Below are 14,368 nucleotides of genomic sequence, written 5' to 3'. Positions count from 1 at the left end.
ACGGAGGCAAGAGGGTGTACAATAACATCTGTAAAACTGATGTGGCAGAGAAAGTTGGGAGGGAACACATCCGATGAGGAATGGTCAGAAATCTGGAAAACACAGCAGTCAACAACATCATCACGTGTCTGGAGATTGCATTACTGGAAAAATGTAATAAGATTTTTTATAACACCCAAAATTAGGAACAAACACACTTCATTACCACAACCGTGTTGGAGAAGCTGTAGAGATGTAAATGTGACTCATTCCCATGTGTTCTGGTTCTGCCCCAAGATCGCAAAATTTTGTGAAGATGTCCATTTAGTTATAAGTAAAATTCTGGGTTATACTGTGTCCAAGTCTTGTATATTATTATATCTTGGTGTCATTACGGGAAATGTGTTGAAAGAAAATAGATACATATTGAAAATTATGCTTGCAGCCTGTAAAAAGGCTATCACAAGAAATTGGTACAAGATAGACCCACCATCGCAGGATGAATGGATCAAAATTATAGACGAAATACAAATTATGGAACAACTGACTTACAGAATAAGGACTCAGGAAGATCAATATCATCGAAAGTGGGAGAAATGGACTGATTACATAAACTGGATAAAGACCATCACATTGATAATGAAAAACGATCAAATTGTAGAAACATGGTGACCCAACATGTTCTTTTTTCACTTTTTAAATTAATTTATTAATTTATTTCTTTATTTTATTTAATTTTGTTTTGTTTTGTTGTTACCTCTTATGTCATCTGTGTAATGTTTAAAGAAAAACAATAAAAAGAAAGTAGTAAAAAAAAAAGAAGAGGAGCTTAATAAGTAACACGGTCATTGTTAATACAGTTAAAACAGCAACTACAAAGCAAAACAAGGCAAGTTAGCATGTCAGCTATTAGTTTATTTATTCATTATCATGAAAAAGTAATTAACCATAACAGCTGGAGTCAAATAATCAGCCACACTGCTGGTGACAAATATAAACAAACAACATATATATATGAAAATAAACACAACATATAGACTTTTACTCATGTTAATATTATTAGTAAAGCATTAACACTTTATTGTTGCCCTCGTGGAACATTTGATATGTTTAAGATTTATTAATGATTACTGAATGATTTACAATTTTTGGCAGTTTGTAAAACAGCTTTTAACATTACTTGAACTAAAACCTTTAAATTTTTCTTAGATTCATAAAACTGTAACCATTAATTCACAAACTTCATAGTCTTTAAAAATAGTTAATCTTGAGATAAAATAGCATGTCAACAGAAAAGGGTTTAAAATGCAAAGATGTCCCCACATATTTATGTGCTGATATTAGGGATATTAGTGTGTGTGAATGTGAGCGTGAATGAATAGTGGTATTGTAAAGCGCTTTGAGGGGTCTCAAAAAGCGCTATATAAATGCAATCCATTATTATTATATTAGAGGTTAACAATCAGTGAGTTTGAAGTAAAGTGGTGAGGAGATAATCATGCAAAGCAAAATCACATCACAACATATCAATCCCAGAATATGTGATTCAAAGCAAACAAAAAAGAAACATCATCCACATTCAGCTTTCATACCACCGACTTGTAGTTTCTGCCTCTTCTAAACAGTCAAGCTCTACAGACTTGTTAGTACACAAAGGACTCAGAAACACAGAGGAGTCACTGGACCACAGTCCAAACCCAGGATACAGAGGTTCAGTGAATGTGGTGCTGAAGGTGTGGAGGTGGAACAGAGTGTCAGAAGAGACTCCGTAGAAGGACAGAGTGCCAGCAGGACAGTCCACATACACCCCTACTCTGTGAGAGACTGAGGAGGAGGAGAAGATGGGTGTTTCTCTATTGTTGTGCCAGAATGAGTAACCAAAAGCGTCAGAACACATCAGACTCCAGGACTGATCATTTCCCGCAAATTTGCATTCGGCACTGTTTCCTCTCCTTCTGATGCTTTTGTAACTCACTGATATAAAACTGCCTCCTTTCCACTCAACTTCCCAGTAAGAGCGACCAATCAGCCCATTTTTGCACAGAAGCTGTTTCCACCAGTCAAATCTGTCTGGATGATCAGGATAGGGCTGCTTGTTCTCCACAACGGTCACCTTCATGTTGTTGTCAGACAGTTTGAGTTTTTTATTTATTGACGTCATGTCCACTTTTAATTCACAGAAATCTGATGGAGAGAGAAACACACAGCAGAGATACAGTTTATCATCTGACACATCTAGTGTCTGTTCTTTCATTATGTTCTGTCATTTTATTTATATAAAACTTAATATCACTGTCATCCCTCGCACATACAAGGTCTTAAATAATCAGGCCCCATATTATCTTAATGACGTTATAATGGATTGGATTTATATAGCGCTTTTCAAGGCACCCAAACCGCTTTACAATGCCACTATTCATTCACTCTCGCATTCACACACTGGTGGAGGCAAGCTACGGTTGTAGCCACAGCTGCCCTGGGGGAGACTGACAGAAGCAAGGCTGCCATATCGTGCCATTGGCCCCTCTGGCCAACAGTAAAGTGTCTTGCCCAGGGACACAATAACCAGGACAGAGAGCCGGCGACCTTCCGGTTACAGATGCGCTTCCTAACCCGGTGAGCCACGGTCGGTTATAGTACCATATCACCCTATTAGAGTACTTCGCTCTCACACTGCAGATTCACTTGTTGTTCCTAGAGTATTTAAAAGTAGGATGGGAGGGAGGGCCTTCAGTTTTCAGGCCCCTCTTCTGTGGAACCAGCTTCCAGTTTGGATTCAGGAGACATACACCTCACCAGCTCAGCGACTAGAGCCTGAACTTCAACAGGTAGCAGCCTCCATTCTACGTGTTTATGTTTTCTAGTATTCTATCAGTAGGCTCAGCGTGTGTGACTACTTTGTGTTCATACATAAATATTAAAAGAAAGCTTGTGTGCTCTCATCAGGATAGGGGTTTGTGTTGGGGTATGGTATTGTAGCTCATAGGTTTATACTATTAACAGGTAATGTGACGAGCATCCGCCTTCTGGGATTTCCTTACCTGGATTAATCCGATTATTAAGTGATGAATCCTACTTCCGGGCCTAAAGTAGTCTGCATTTAATATGGCTTTTGTGTTGTTAACATGTTTAATGCTTTGTATTTTCTTCTATTTAATCTCAAAAAGCTCCTAAAAAAAAAGTCAGTGATCACCGTTGACCTCCCTCGGCTTTTATTACCGCTAATCATTTATTTAAGCTCAGTTTTTAAAACCTTACAATGTAACTACAGCACAGCCCATGCATGTATATGAATGACTAACCTCGTATTGTGGATGGATTATCTCAGTTGTTCTCCTGGCTGAAGTTTGGTCCTTTTACAGCATCCTGCCATGCGATTACATTTGTTCCTGACCACTGAGAACACTCACGTTAACTTTTATCGAGTGGAAAAAAAGTTAGCTTGTTTATATTTTGCTAACATAGCTGTGTCGCTAGCGGTCACGTAGCACATCATTATACACCAGCTAGCCAAACTTCAGTAACCCTACAAACGTCACTGCTGTTTAGTTTTCTGTCTTCATTTATGTTGGAAGTGATAACAGAGCTGTACATTTTAATTTGTTTCCAAACCGCCACAGTCAGGACATGCTATATTGTATTTAGATGGAAGCTAGCGAGCTAACTTCCTGCTGACTTCTAACTCCGTTAAATGTCATAAATTCCGTTTTCATGGATGCCTGGATGTTAAACTCAGTTGTTACACCTGGTAGAGCAGAACGCTGATCATTTCATTAAAGATGAAAGACTTTAGACAGTTTTTCAACTCTCAGTAATGCCACAGTGATCATTTGATATATGGACCTGCAGCAGAGTGTAGGCCCAGACACGGCTAGTGACGTCAGACTGAACGATCGGATGAGCACACATCAACTTATAGCACAGCGATAAAATTTGGATTTTGCTGATTTGTCATCATTTGTCAAACTTACACTTCCTCAAACCAGGTTTTAACCACTGCTGTCCACCATGGTCGAGCCTGGAGAAAGAAACACAGTAACAATGATTTTCTATTCAACATGAGATCTAACTGTTGCACATGAAGCACCAGAGTTTTCCCTGTTCTTCCAAGTTTGACCCAGTTACATTAGGTAGTTATCTTTTATTTGTTCCTTATATCTAATATTTGTAAGTACATTGTTGTTCTAAATCATCTAAGAAAATTATCAGTGTAAGCCAAGACTACTGACAGTGTTCAGTAATGCCTGTACTACTGGAGCACAAAATGGTTTTTTTTAATATGGACAGCAGCTATCCACCAATAATGCTGCTAAAACTGGGATGCTGCTAAAAGAATCCAAGTCCGCCCAGACTGGAATGTGTGCAAACCAGTTAAACCCTCCAATATGTGAAATATTGTCACTGGAAATTAAAATTTGGGTTTGTTCTAGCTAAAATTCAGAAATACCCAAAATGAGCTCTTCTTTATGATGATGCTCTGAGCAAAAACACATTAAATTAGCAAACAATTAGCCAAAATAGTACTAAATGAGTAGCCATGCCCTGTCCATACCTGAGTTTCCAGTGTGGATCCTTGAGTCCCTGCCTCACTTTCAATTTTCCTGGATGATTGTAGCGAAGGTCAAGCACTTTCAAGTGGGAATGATTTGAGCTCAGAGCTGACGTCAGGAAAGTACAACCTTCCTCTGTGATTAGGCAGCCTGACAGGCTGGAAGAAGAAAAATGCCACAAAATGCCACAAAATTCAAGACGTTAAAGGACAATCATACAATTAGAGAATAGAAGAATCAAACAGAACTCAGAACTGTCTGTAACTGTTGAATGACTGCCATCCTGACCTCAGAGTTTCCAGTTTACAATTTGGACTCATCAGACCAGCAGAAAGAAGTTTAACTCCTGAATCTTGCAGGTTGTTGTTACTCAGGTCTAGTTCTTCCAGAATACATGTTTCTGAGCTTAGAACCGAGGACAGAGCTTTGCAGGTTCTCTCTGACAGGTTACAACAACTCAACCTGAAAAACAACTAAAAATGAGCCGCTTTGTTCTATAAAAAGTTGTTGTTTTATTCATAAATCCACTTACAGGGCTTTCTTGGCGACTTTGACCACAGGCAGCAGCCCCAGAAGAGCCTCCTCTGATGCAGAGTATTTCTTCAGGTCAAACACATCCAGATCTTCTTCTGAACAAAGCAAGACAAATACCAGAGCTGACCACTGAGTAGGAAACAGTTTATCTGTGGAGAGACTTCCTGAACTGAGGAGCAGTTGGATCTCCTGCACTAGAGAACGATCATTCAGTTCATTCAGACAGTGGAACAGATTGATCATTTTTTCTGCAGACAGATTCTTTCTGAGCTTCTTCTTGATGTAGTGGACTGTTTCATGATTAGACTGTGAACTACTTCCTGTCTGTGTCAGAAGGACTCGTAGAGTGGTCTGATTGGTCTGCAGTGAAAGACCCAGGAGGAAGCGGAGGAACAAGTCCAGGTGACCATTTGGACTCTGTAAGGCCTTATCCACAGCACTCTGGTGGAGATCTTTCAGTTTAGGTTTGTCTTTAAATACTTTGGACATCTTAGATATTGTTTGCTGTTTCTCCAGTAGATTTACTCCAGAGTTGATGAAGGTCAGATGGACATGAAGAGCAGCCAAAAACTCCTGAACACTCAGATGGATGAAGCAGAACACATTCTCCTGATACAGTCCTCTCTCCTCTTTAAAGATCTGTGTGAACACTCCTGAGTACACTGAGTTTCCTCTGATATTGATGCCACACTCTGTCAGGTCTGATTCATAGAAGATCAGATTTCCTTTCTGCAGCTGATCAAAAGCCAGTTTTCCCAGAGACTTGATCATCTTCTTGCTCTCTGGACTCCAGTATGGATCTGTCTCAGTGCCTCCATTATATTTGATCTTCTTCACTTTGGCCTGGACCAACAGAAAGTAGATGTACATCTCAGTCAGGGTCTTGGGCAGCGGTCCTCCCTCTCTGGTTTTCAGCACATCCTCCAGAACTATAGCGGTGATCCAGCAGAAGACTGGAATGTGGCACATGATGTGGAGGCTTCGAGATATCTTGATGTGGGAGATGATCTTGTTGGCCTGCTTCTTATCTTTGAATCTCTTCCTGAAGTAGTCCTCCTTCTGTGGGTCAGTGAATCCATTGAGCTCTGTCACCATGCCAACATACTCAGGAGGGATCTGATTGACTGCTGCAGGTCGTGTGGTTATCCAGATGTGGGCAGATGGAAGGAGTTTCCCCCTGATGAGGTTTATCAGCAGCACATCTACTGAGGTGTGCTCTGTAACATCAGTCAGAATTGTAGTTTTGTGGAAGTCCAGAGGAAGTTGACACTCATCCAGACCATCAAAGATGAACACAACCTGGAAGTCTTCAAAGCTGCAGATTCCTGCTTCTTTGGTTTCAGTAAAGAAGTGATGAACAAGTTCCACCAAGCTGAACTTTTTCTCTTTCAGCACATTCAGCTCTCTGAAAGTGAATGGAAACATGAACTGAATGTCCTGGTTGGCTTTGTCTTCAGCCCAGTCCAGAGTGAACTTCTGTGTTAAGACTGTTTTCCCAATGCCAGCCACTCCCTTTGTCAGCACTGTTCTGATTGGTTTATCTTTAACAGATGAGGCTTTAAAGATGTCTTCTTGTCTGATTGTAGTTTCTGGTCTGTCTGGTTTCCTGGATGCTGTTTCAATTTGTCTGACCTCATATTCATCACTGACCCCTGCAGTCCCTCCATCTGTGATGAAGAGCTCTGTGTAGATCTGATTCAGAAGGGTTGGGTTTCCTGTTTTAGCAATCTCCTCTAACACACACTGGAACTTCTTTTTCAGGTTAGACTTGAGTTCATGTTGGCACCCTGGAGCACGGGTCCCTGAAGGATCACAAAATCATGTTATTTTTACAATAAGTTAATGCGATCAGATAAATGAAAAATAAAGCAATAAAACAGCCTCTCAGGAGGAGTTAAATGGTGCAGATGTTTTGCATCATATTAAAGATGAGCTGAGGTTTGAAATACAAACTTCCAGAACTTCCACATCATGTCAAAGCTAATAAAAGATTCTTACTGCTCTGAAGATGGTCAGCCAGCTTCCTCTGCTTCATTCTCCTCAGGAAGTGGAGTGTGATCTTCAGAAATGCTACTCTGCTACTCTTCCTTTGCTCTTCGTCCTCATTCTCCAACATCTCATCATTCTCCCTCAGACTCTCTAAGCATTCTGGGTAATCTGCACTCAAAACTTTCTGGATCTTCCTCAGCTCGGTCTTTACAAAATTGACCATTTTTATCTCCAGTAACTGAAAAAGGAAATAATAAGAACCTATAAGCTGATTGCTAAAACTGTTTAGTGTCCAATTAGCACACGAAATGCATCCTTCCATGTCATTGATACAGCATTAATTGGTCTCACCATGAATATGGCATCCAGGTCTGTTTGATGCTGAACGACAGACTGACCACTGGGAACCTCTGAGCTCTGCTGGGTAACCCTGTGAGAACATTCAGTTTTAGGAAGTGTACAGTAAAGGTGCACTCTGTATTTAATGTGAATGTTGGGTTTATGTTTTATTATTGTCATTTGTGCATAGAAATTTATAATCATTTATGCTTAGAAGTATATAAATGTTTGTAGATTGATAGAGGTTTGATCCTTAGCAGTCTGTAAAGACTCTGTGTGCCTTCCAGAGTGTTCTGGCATGCACACACACACCCTAAGGTCATGAGAGAGGTCATACCTTCTCTTTCTGATTTATACTATATGAGGACACCTACTCTGTATCTGCTTAAGTATAAGAGCCCTTTGTTTAGGTGGACCACTGCGCTCCTAGCACCAGCTTTGGGGAGTCGTTCACAGGGTCACATCTTGACTATGGGCTCAAATTGTGGCCATAAATATTTTGTACTTGTAAATCAGTTTTGTACTTGTAAATCAGGATTTGTATGTGTAAAAAGAATTTATGTGTGTGTAAAAAAAATTTGTATGTGTAAAAAGAATTTGTGTGTGTAAAAAAGATTTGTATGTGTAAAATGAACTTGTGTGTATGTAAAAAAGATTTGTGTGTGGACTTCGCCAAAAAATACGTGTGAAACTCTGCACTCAAGTTTCAAGTTACAAGTACAAATTCTGACCCCATTTTTCTTCCTTTCAGCTGATTGGCCAATGTCATGTTAATCACAAACTTAACTATCCAATCAGAGAATAGATGGGTTTGGCTGTCGGAGGGGAGCTTTTTTGAACCACAGGTCCTTGAAGGGTAATACAGTTTGAAGCTGGAGGATCTCTATATAAATATCCGATAGAAGCTAGGTCCCCTAACTTTCAGTAGCTGTTGAAAGGATAAATTTGTGGTATATCAGTGGTTAGAAATACCATTATTACTTTAGGATTAGTTTAACACAAAGTCAGGGCTGACCCGGGAGCATTGCTGTGAGTCACAGTGCGCAGCATAAAGCTCCTTTCACATTGGACGCAGCATGTGCTGCTAATGCTAACTGCTAACTAAAAGCCAAGGATCCAGAATTTGTTGTGCTGGCTGCTGAGCTCTGTGGGTTTTTGCGGCATCTGTACTAGATGCACCTGCTCCTTGTCGTTTCTATCTTTGACTTTATGTCCTCTACAAGCGTTTCTGTTTTTTTTGCTGGTTCTTCAAATGTTCAATAAAAACATGTATGCTCATTCATAACGAAGAAAGCTTTGTAACTATCCCCACTAGTGGAGACTGTGTCATTTCCACAACACTGCCCCCCGAGGTCCACAGCACTGTTGAAAAGTCTCTGGAGGTCCCTGTATTAAGCACATAAATCTGTGACACAAAAATCACAAAACTCGGACCACCACAGACTGTTTCCCTTCCTGATGATGAAGGAAAACGCTGGGCTGGCATGTAAAAGGGCATTTATTTCCTTCAAGGACCTGAAGCTCCATAAAGCACCCCTCCAATAGCCAAACCCATCTGTTCTCTGATTGGATAGTTAAATTTGTGATTGACATGACATTGGCCAATCAGCTGAAAGGAAGAAAAATAGGGTCAAAATTCATACTTGTAACTTGAAACTTGAGTGCAGAGTTTCACACGTATTTTTTGGCGAAGTCCACACACAAATCTTTTTTACATACATACAAATTCTTTTTACACATACAAATCCTGACTTACAAGTACAAAATATTTATGACCACAATTTGAGCCCATACTTGACCCCCCCTCACACACACACGCACATGCCTATACATACACACAGACATGGTACTCGTTGTTCACATGTATGCCTGTGTAAAACTTCATATGTTAATGAACTTATGCATAGTCATGTAACTGTAATAAAGAGCAGTGTTACGAGGGGGCAGACGAGAGCAACTGGGTCAAGCGAAGGAACGACGCTCGTCACAGTTCTCTCCCTCGTGCATGAGTAAGACAAAGAACTTTGGTGAGTTGCGTCTTGCTTTTGCTGTTGTAGTAGAATTGTCTCGTTCCAGCAGTAGGTCTGTGCTAGACAGACCCAACAGTGAATATCATGGCTGTATGTGATTATGCTGAAGAACAACGTTTGCATGCTGTTTGCTCCTCCAGGTGGCATCACTGTGGGCAGGTGACCAACTGCCCTTGTTTTCACCTACTTCTGATCCAAACTCTGATCACAGACGCTGAGAGCAGTGATACATCCATGGAGCTGGATGTGAACAGGCTGTGTCAGAAAGTCTCCTTATATTTCAGCTGCATTGTTATAACAGTAGTGGTAATTAATACATCAATAAATTTTCCTAAGGGCATTTTTCCATAAGTGCCTGGGAGTAGCGTTTTCCAGCAGTGTGCTTTCCTGTGCAAACGTGAGTCAGACCGTTTTGGGTCCCTAGGTTGACCAGTGTAAGTTTTTTTTTTTTTTAAATTTGCCCCTGCAAAAAAAATAACGATCAATCAAAATGAATGTTGGTGCCAATCTTTGGACCATCTAAAGGCCTAATTATAATAACAATCAAATATTACTTAAGTCTTTTGTTTTTTTCGGCTAAAAAAATGGTGCGCTCATGTAAAGAAACTGGGATTTAAAGGGTTAAAACCCCCGAAATATAATTAAAACTTGATATGAATATTTTAGGCAGAAGTAGTTTTAAAAGACTGACTCATTTAAAGTGGAAAAAAATATTAATATATAACATTTTTATCGCACTTTTTGGGGCAGGACCATTTTGGGTCCCTTGGGTGACCAGTGTAAGTTTTTTAAATGATGACACAAGGGAGGGTTTTACATTAGGAGTAGCACATTATAGGTTAGGACAACAGAACAAAAACAAGACAACAGAACAACAAAAATACAGAGGCAGGTACATGATATGGAGTGTGTTTGGAGATTTGATTGATATTGGTAGACGCATGTAACTTACCACCGTAGCCTTTGATACTGGTCGGATTTGTGTATAGCAGTTAGATTATTTGGCCACTAGAGGGCTCTGTTGAACACCTAATTGCTGATCTTTACTAATTTTGAGATATTAGGCCTTTTCTGTTGTTTTGGATATGCAGATATTCCTGCTTTCTACCTGTTTAAAATGGCACTGTGAGATTTTCCTAAGCCAGAGCATTTATTTAATCATTTATGTTGTAATTCATTATTGGTGTGTGATGTTGAAAAGCAATGATTGTTATTCTCCCTGTTTTCTTGTTATTTAAAACCACACACATACGCACTCCCATACTCTCATTGAGTATACCAATTGGTGTACTACTGGCCTGCTGTTAATGTTCATTAAAGTATCTGGAAAGCACTCCCTGAGCCCACTCTCTGACTGGTCCCTCAGTCTTTGTCCTGAGGGAGCTATCACATCAGCATCTCAGAGATAACTCTCTAACAGGCTGTCTGTGACATGTTGTTTGGTAAACTGAGTAGCTTACGTCATTTCTGTGGAGGTGAGGTAGCTATATACATTGTTGTAATTTTTTTTTAACTTGAACTTTAATTGTTCTAGTTATACAGCATAAAGAGGACATAGTGTATTACACACTCACAAGGTAACTCACATTTCTCCAGATGATGCTTGGCCATTAAAAGCCAAAGCTGAGTGCACAGACATTGAGCTGGTTACAGGAGAGACTGCTGTTTGCTGCTGGAGCCTGACAGAAACAAAACCAGAATCAGACTGTAGATATTTGTCACACATCCTGAGTTTTGTGGCATTTTGTATGTTTTAGTTGTTGAGTATTTTTGTTCCAGCAAAAAAAAAGCTGTGTCTTTTCAGTTCAACTCTCAACTCTTCAATCTCTGGCTGTGTGTGGGTCTACCTGGCACACAGCCAGAGATGACAACTGACATTTCAAAATAAATCATTACATCAAGTAGAAACTTGAAGAGTAGGTACTTAGGTTTAAAAGATACTTGTAAATCTAGGTTAATTCAGACAGTTGGTAGTTATTAGTTCAGTATTTTGTGTAAGCTCATCTAAAGGGAGGACCCGGATTTGCAGCCGTGCAGCTGCAGTGTAGCCTGTCATTCAGCCTGTGTACTGAAGGACCTGTTCTGTCCAGTCAACATACACTGTTAGATCGGCATACACTTTGATTTTATGAGCTGTATGAAACCCTGACTTGTCGTCTCTACGCTGAGATGACGGAGCGCCCCGGCTGTCAGACTTTAGTCTTTCCAGTATGTAATCCTCTCTTCTCACTTGCTTCCCAGTTACCCAGTTCAGTTCAAAATTGGTCAATTACCTGTGCCTCCTCTGCAATCAGCTCAACACTGTGGAAACAAAGACCTGGCTGCCCACCTTCAGCTCCTCCAACATGATCATCATCCACTCTAGCAAGTAAGGCCTCAGAGAGCTTTAACTGTCTGCCTTCACAAATCATCATAATCAGCTGGACAGTCCTAATAATCTGATTCTTTCCGCCTGAGTTTGCCTAATGGAAAAGACCCTGGTTCTACAGGGTTAGGGTTCAATTGAAATATATTTACACAGCGCCAAATCACAACAACACCTACCTCAAAGGACAAAGGCAGGACAAAGACACGCTGTGGAAGAGAGCCAGAGATTAATAATAGCTAATGATTAATTATTGTCAATGAGCTAATGCTTTGTCAGAATAAACTCTTATCTGTGGTCTGAGTACGATCTTTGGGTCACTGACAAACTTACTCTGTTTCAGACCAAGGCAAAGAGTGTCCACTCACGAGGGACACACCCCTGGGTCCAGGTCCAGGTTTTGTTTCTGGTCCAGGTTCAGGTCCAGCTTCTGTTTCTGTTTCTGGTTCAGGATATTTAGATCTGTTCTGTTGCTGTGTACTTTAATACACACACACACACGCATGTGCGCGCACACGCACACACACCCGCACACACACACACACACACACACACACACACACACACACACACACACACACACACACACACACACACACAGCTTTGAGTCCGGATAATGATGGAGCAGTGATGTGAGTACTGAGTTGTGACCTGGAGAAGCTTTTGCCACTGTGGCCCCTAGACTGTGGAACTCTCTCCCCCAAACCTTAAGAACTCTGGACTCAGTAGCTGTTTTTAAAAAACAACTCAAAACTCACCTTTTAAAAAAGCTTTTGGTTAATTTTTGCCTGTTTTATATTGTCTGTTTTACTTTTTTATGACTTTTTATCTTATGTGGAGCACTTTGTGACTCTGTCTAGAAAGGTGCTATATAAATAAAATTTTATATTTTATATTATTATTTTCCAGGTCGTTTCCAGGACATGTGGAACAAAAAGGCCTTCAGTGCATCCAAGTCTGTTATAAGACAACTCAACTCTGAGAATTTATTCTTAGAAAATAAGTTTAAGCTGCTCTAAAGTGTCAAACCAGTTCAGACATTCCCGGCATTTTTCACCACTGACTCAAACTCAGACTACAGTCCACAACAACCACCACCAAAATACACACCCCTGATTCTGAAATCAGTGTTCTCAGATTCAGATTCTTCACTGGATTAATACTGACGAGCCCACACAGCCAGTCAGCATTAGGAAGCACTCGTGCCGTACAGTGAGAGTGATCCACAGACGTGTTCACATTTCTCTGGAAGGATTCTCACCTGCTGAACTCACCTCAGGTCAGCTTCCAGGCACTTCACAGCTTCCTGTGTGGACAAAACATCAGGGGAGAAGCAGCTGCTTGTTCTCCTCGTCAGTCCTGGAGTCTGTGAGTGTTTGATCTTAACACAGTGTCACATGCTCATAACCTCAGAGAGACATCAGATGTCAAAACCAGTCTAACCTGTGAGGAAAGACCCGGTCAGTGTCAGAGAGCACACACATCAGATGATGTAAGTCAGTGGTCTCTCCAGCAGATGGAGCTAACTGATGATCTGATGAGTTTTGATGGAGCAGCAGCAGTTTGGATTCACAAGTAGAAATATTCTGCGGAAATAGCCAGTCAGCATCAGAGTAAAGTGACAGGTAGTCAGAGAGGGTGAGGACCACAGTCAACATTTCCTCTTCTTTACTTTCTCCAGTGTATGCTCCAGTGAGCATCTAGACTGGATTAAATACATTTTAGACATGAAGTTGAAAGATGTCATGGACTAACTCACCACTAGAGGTCTCTCTGTCTCCCTGTATGACTAACATGATGAGGGCCTCTAAAGTGTGAACCTCGCCCTGTGACAGACTGTCCAAGACAGTCATAGCAGAAAAAAGTTATATTTTTTACTGTAACAATCACAAACTACACACTCCAAACACGCTAAATGTCACAAATCTCTCACATCTCAGAACTCGCGCTCTCTCTTTTTTCTGCTCTCTTTCTTTCTCTCTTTCTTTCTCTCTCACACACTCCTAAAACTTCCCCCTCTTCCTAAACAACCAAATGTCATGTTGCCATATCATTTTTTGATTGGTCGACGTGGTACATATTTCCACCAACACAAAAGGGGTATTTTTTGTTTTGTTTTTTTTAATTTTTTGGTCATGAGCAGAGAGTGCTTGCTTGCTCTGTCCTTAGACAGTAAACGTGACGAAAGTATTCAGGAAAAAACACACGTATATATTGTTTATCATTGTTTATCTGGTTTTACGTGGCCTATCAACACAATTTAAAAGCTGGTATATAGCACCTTGTTGCTTTGTCATCTTGAAGTGGCAATCGTGGCTCAAGAGTTGGCCTTGTAATCGGAAGGTTGCTGGTTCAAGCCCCGGCTTGGACAGTCTCGGTCGTTGTGTCCTTGGGCGAGACACTTCCCTCGTTGCCTACTGGTGGTGGTCAGAGGGCCCGGTGGCGCCAGTGTCCGGCAGCCTCGCCTCTGTCAGTGCTCCCCAGGGTGGCTGTGGCTACAATGCAGCTTGCCATCACCAGTGTGTGAATGTGTGCGTGAATGGGTGGATGACCGGATGTGTAAAGCGCTTTGGGGTCCTTAG

At 40.8% G+C, this 14,368-nt stretch overlaps 1 protein-coding gene across 3 annotated transcripts; it reads right to left on the bottom strand.

Annotated features, from left to right (window-relative positions):
- Nucleotides 1-929: 929 nt before the first annotated feature.
- LOC309689609 (NLR family CARD domain-containing protein 3-like) lies at nt 930-13,214 on the bottom strand. Of its 3 annotated transcripts, XM_082506173.1 has the most exons (12): nt 13,061-13,214; nt 12,120-12,266; nt 11,966-11,995; nt 11,008-11,100; nt 7,404-7,482; nt 7,062-7,290; nt 5,062-6,865; nt 4,818-4,991; nt 4,532-4,687; nt 3,951-3,997; nt 3,282-3,375; nt 2,062-2,163 (listed from the first exon to the last, which is right to left on the bottom strand). In XM_082506173.1, the coding sequence occupies exons 4-11, from the start codon at nt 11,058-11,060 to the stop codon at nt 3,299-3,301; spliced, it is 2,619 nt and encodes an 872-aa protein (XP_082362299.1). In that variant the 5' UTR covers nt 11,061-11,100; nt 11,966-11,995; nt 12,120-12,266; nt 13,061-13,214; the 3' UTR covers nt 2,062-2,163; nt 3,282-3,298. The 3 variants fall into 3 exon arrangements, with proteins under 3 accessions (XP_082362298.1, XP_082362297.1, XP_082362299.1); XM_082506172.1 differs by lacking the exon at nt 3,282-3,375 and having other exon boundaries at nt 930-2,163; nt 13,048-13,214; XM_082506171.1 differs by lacking the exon at nt 3,282-3,375 and having other exon boundaries at nt 930-2,163.
- Nucleotides 13,215-14,368: the final 1,154 nt, after the last annotated feature.

This window comes from Aulonocara stuartgranti (genome assembly GCF_965226115.1).
Source record: "Aulonocara stuartgranti genome assembly, chromosome: 15".
In the NCBI taxonomy this organism is placed as follows: domain Eukaryota; kingdom Metazoa; phylum Chordata; class Actinopteri; order Cichliformes; family Cichlidae; genus Aulonocara; species Aulonocara stuartgranti.
Note: the sequence above shows the minus strand (reverse complement) of the source record. Positions and strands in the feature narration are given on the sequence as shown.